The sequence below is a fragment of the Monopterus albus genome, unplaced genomic scaffold (genome assembly GCF_001952655.1).
Source record: "Monopterus albus unplaced genomic scaffold, M_albus_1.0 scaffold509.1, whole genome shotgun sequence".
In the NCBI taxonomy this organism is placed as follows: Eukaryota; Metazoa; Chordata; class Actinopteri; order Synbranchiformes; family Synbranchidae; genus Monopterus; species Monopterus albus.
Genome location: NW_018128389.1, coordinates 7,769 through 12,388, shown reverse-complemented (window position 1 = coordinate 12,388; position 4,620 = coordinate 7,769). Strand labels below are relative to the sequence as shown.

The 4,620-nt window shown below is 42.1% G+C and overlaps 1 protein-coding gene across 1 annotated transcript in view; it reads right to left on the bottom strand.

Annotated features, from left to right (window-relative positions):
• The window catches only part of LOC109952877 (platelet-derived growth factor subunit A-like), a 9,518-nt gene that overhangs the window by 857 nt on the left and 4,041 nt on the right, over nucleotides 1–4,620 (bottom strand). The window contains exons 4-5 of the mRNA XM_020588186.1: nucleotides 3,828–4,021; nucleotides 787–913 (exon numbers count right to left, since the gene is read on the bottom strand). Of these exons, the coding sequence (XP_020443842.1) occupies nucleotides 787–913; nucleotides 3,828–4,021 (321 nt within the window). The remainder of the gene's footprint in view (nucleotides 1–786; nucleotides 914–3,827; nucleotides 4,022–4,620) is intronic.

Genomic DNA, 4,620 nt, shown 5'->3' with positions numbered 1-4,620 from the left:
GAAGTGACCTTTTACCCCTAATTGCAGGACAGTCCTCTGGTGTAATATGAACTGGTCTGACAACATTTGTGATTTACAACCAAAACACTGTACAATGATAAATACTGATACTAAAAGGATTTTACAGTTTGTATTTAATGTCACAAATGCAAAAACTGCAGGTTGTTGGACAAATTTCTGTCCTGGGTATCAAACGTGTGATTTGTTTCATTCAGTGACCGTGTTACACTGACATCAGACTTTTACAAACACACACACACAATATATAATTAATAAATCCATCTTCATTCAAAATTATTCTAATACATGTTAGAACTGGGAAAAAGCATCTGCATTAATCCTGCTGTCTGCACTTGGCTCTAGTTCAGGGGAGAGATATGGGTAATAGGGTGTGTGTAGGCTGTGTGTGTGAGGGGGGTGTTGCCCTGAGAGAGGACTAACTCAAGCAGAGAGGAAAAACACTGCAGATACCTCAGATCTCTTATCAGCTTTTCTGGTGTCAGTAGACACATTCAGACAGGAGCAGCCTTCACATGTGCAATGAACCGACACATAAAAACACACACTTGTACTTCCATCTTTGTAAGGACACTCATTGACATCATACGTTCCCTAGCCCCTTCCCCTAACCAACAGAACTAAATGCCTGAACATAACCCTAACCTGAACCTGAACCCTAAAACCAAGTCTTAACCCTCAAAAAGGTGTTTCACAAAGTGAGGACCAGCCAAAATGTCCTCACTCTGTAGCAAGTGCAAAAACACACACACATGCATACAAGCTCACCATTGTCTGTGTCTGAGTTTGTGCTGATGTGGTGCTGGTTGGTGCACATGCACTCCAGGTGATCCTCCAGTCTCAGCTGCACCTCCCTCAGCTTGGGTCGCCGCCGCACATACTCCACCTTCGCCACCTGGAGAGACAGAAAAACAGAGGGAATAGCATAGAGAGGAAAACTCCCACCCTACTAATTCTGCTTAAACCTTAATCTGTGAAATGCTCAGAATTCACAGCACCAATTTACAGGTGATGTTTGGTGATAGTCTGCATTTTGCTTACTGTCAGCACATCTCATGAGAAGACCATTTTGAGTCAAACCCACCATTAATTTGGCACATTAGTAAAAACTCAGTAAAGTATTATTAGTGTACACTAGGAGCCAGTGAAATCTGAACAAATCTGGAGAAAAAACTTTTCGGACACTCTGTGACACATATATTCCACATAATAAAACCATACTATATATATATATATATTCTTTCCCCCCAAATTCTACATTTAGAAAGGATCCTGACATATTTAGCTTCTTTGCAAACATGAACAGAACTTTACATAAATTTATAGTTGCAGGGTCAAACAAAGTTTGGCTGGAGAAGCAAAAGAAACCAACCAATACCTGAAATTAAGGAGCCCTTAATGAGTAACATTTCAAGTTCAGTTCCACTGTACATACATAGTACAACAGACAAAAAGCTTGTTATTTGCAAATGACAACTATCACTGTACTGTACAAACACACAGGTGTGTTGGCTTTAGTTTAGATTAACACTGCCAGGTTCAGTGACACCAAGTGATGCAACCTTTGTTCTGTGTCAACACACGCAACACTAACACTGAATGGCTGAACCTGTTTTTGCACTTGCTACACACACAGATAATATAAACACAACTGTATAAGCATCAACATACTGTACCCAGCGTACTGTAAATATACAGAAACAATGGCACATGCACACACAGACACACGCACTACCTGCTGATTCTCACATCCTGAATAAGGAGCCAAATCAGTGGAGCTTCAGGTCTGATTGCACAACCGTCCCTGCTTCAAGTCTGAACAGACTCAGAGTATACTGAGTTGAGACTTTAAAACAAAGGTTCAGCTGAGGTGAAGACCTGCGCTGCTAAACCCAAACTTACTGTACCTGGCCCATCACTGTCTTTCAGATTATAAGGTTTGTAAAGTTACGGAAACAGTTTGACACTGACAAGCTGAAGGGGTTTTTAGGGCGGTCAAGCCGGGTAATGTGTGTACAAAGCACAGGACTTTGAAATGGAGCCTGTGATTCACATCCTTTAAGCTTTAGGGACTAACACACTTGGTAAACCGAGGACTAGTGGGATCAAGTCCTCCCCTTATTATCACCACTGACATGACTTTGAGCAAGACCCTTAGCCCTCAGCTGCTCAGGGGTTGTGAATGTGCATCACTATGTTAGTGTAAACCAGGGCTAATGCACATTATTTGTATATTAATGTGATTTTTAATACATGGAGGTACAGACTCTCACCACACACTCAGAACCTGGTATGGCAGTAGTGAGGTTAAGATTCCAGTCCTATGTTACCGTTATTTTCTCTCTTCGTCTCCCCAGTGGACACGTCACCTAACCCCAGCACTGCCTCATCCCTTGTGGCTTGTGTGTGAGCACAGTTGAACACCAGATCTCAGCACATGAGTGACTTTATTTTTGATTTGTAAGCAGACAAAGAGCACATCCTTTAATCTCAGACTGGGCATCAGCAAGCCAAAGCACAGAGACTCAAAATTGTCCTCTCTTTTCCTCTCTCAACCTCTGGCAATACACACTAATACCCACCCACCTATCACTCTTCCTATTTCTCAATGCCTGCTTTAAATCTCAGACATGCTCACATATACACAGTGAATCAATAAGAAGTTAATGTTATTCTATTGACTTAAAAGTGCGTCTTAGTGTGTCTCATCTTCCTGAGTGCAGACAAAATCTCACACACTCTGAGATGCACACACACCTTAGGCTCACTCCCAGGCGTGTGACTATGACCCACTCGGGGCTTATGGAGTCTTGTTTCCAGTTCTGTCAGCGATCAAGAGGAAGCTATTATGTTCATGAACTCACTGTCAAATTCGCACTCACGCACTCACAATGACAAAATGGTTAATAATTGGTTGGTAATTGTTTTTGCCAGGTGCAGAGGATCTATCTGCAGTAAGTGGATGTGAATTTACATGCTATCATTGGTTTTGGGAGTGTGTCCAACTGAATATTTTGCAGATTGTGGCAACACGTTGGAATACTGACAGTATGAGTTAATAAAGTTACATTTGTGGCTCCTTCTACTGCCTTTCATGTATACTAGTTCTATTGGACTTTCAGTGTCGGTTTACATGTTCACCGCTGCCTTTAGCAACAACACTGCAAAACCCATCTGAAAGACGTCTGTTACTAAGGGACATGCAGCTATATATAGGGTCTCTGGTATAGTGCCTAATGCAGGATGTCGTCTTATCTGTCATCTCATCTGTCCACCTTCGTCAAAGAGCACTCGACCAGGTAGCACTGAACTCCTATAAAACACTGTATTTGTCTGTATTGTGTAAATGTTGTTGGAATCACAATGGAAAGTTTAGAAAAAACAAAAACTGATGGAGCAAAACCAGAGATTATTCCCGTACTACTCTTCCTTCTCAAAACCTGGCACATGCTTTACCCACAGTGCAGCTCAACAAGCAACAGGAGATTTGCTTTTGTTATGCTAGCACTGGCTGATGCAGCCTCTGGCCTCAGGCAGAGAGCAGCAGCAGGCTACAGAGCTCTGGTAAACTCACTTCTTTAACTCCACACTTAAAGATTTTTTTCATTTTCAAACTTTTGGTCTTCAGACTCAACCAGCACTGACTGGAGTGACCTCCATGGATTCCACTTGTCAGATTTCATATAGCTTCCTCTTTAGCCAGAAAAGGCTTCATACTGTGCTTTACTCAAATGCAGTAGTACTCTCCAAGACCAGTAAATCCACTTTTCAGACATACCAGAGAGTAGAAACATGATTTTGTTTTGTACCTTGACAGTGCGGTGGTGCTTCCGTGCCGCCTGGCACCTCATGTTGCTTGTGTTACAGCAGCCGGTGCAGCGTTTCACCTCCACGCAGGGCGGCCAGATGATGAAGTTGGCCGAAGTGGGATCCACCTGGCTCCTAGGGATCTCATAGATCATCGTCCGTACCTTACACATGGCTGGCAAGGCCTCTTCCACCACTGGAGGGGAACAACAAAGTCAGAGGTTACACAAACTCTGCAGGCAAAAAGAATGTACAAACAAAAATTGCATTCTCACTTTTATCCACTCACTGTTCCATCTGTGGGACACGAGCAATATGGAAAACTTTCATACTCCTGAACATGAAATGTGAACATGTAACATACTGTATGTACTAACAGATTAGACTGAGGTCCTTCTGGGCATTAACACCATTTTAAAAATAATGAAGGTACAACTGCAACAGAGATCTGAAAATATGTGTTAACATTTTATCACACAGGGTATAAGCAGGAGCAATGTCACTTTTATTTGATATATCTAGATTTTGTGTACATTTAGCCAGTGTGTGTCAGTGTGAAGGCCTCAGTCCTGGCCTTCACCATGTGAGGACCTAGACCACCACCAGCAGTTCAGCCAAAAGATTGGACTGAGGAAGCAGCAGGTTTAAATACCTCCCACTAGGCCTGGACTGCACCAAGTGCCCAATATAAGAAAGGGGGGAGTTTGGGAGAAATGTATTGTTTATTTGTTGGTAGTTTATGTTAGAACTTTATTTGTCAAGTTATGTTAATTTCTTTATATTTAAAGGAAATAT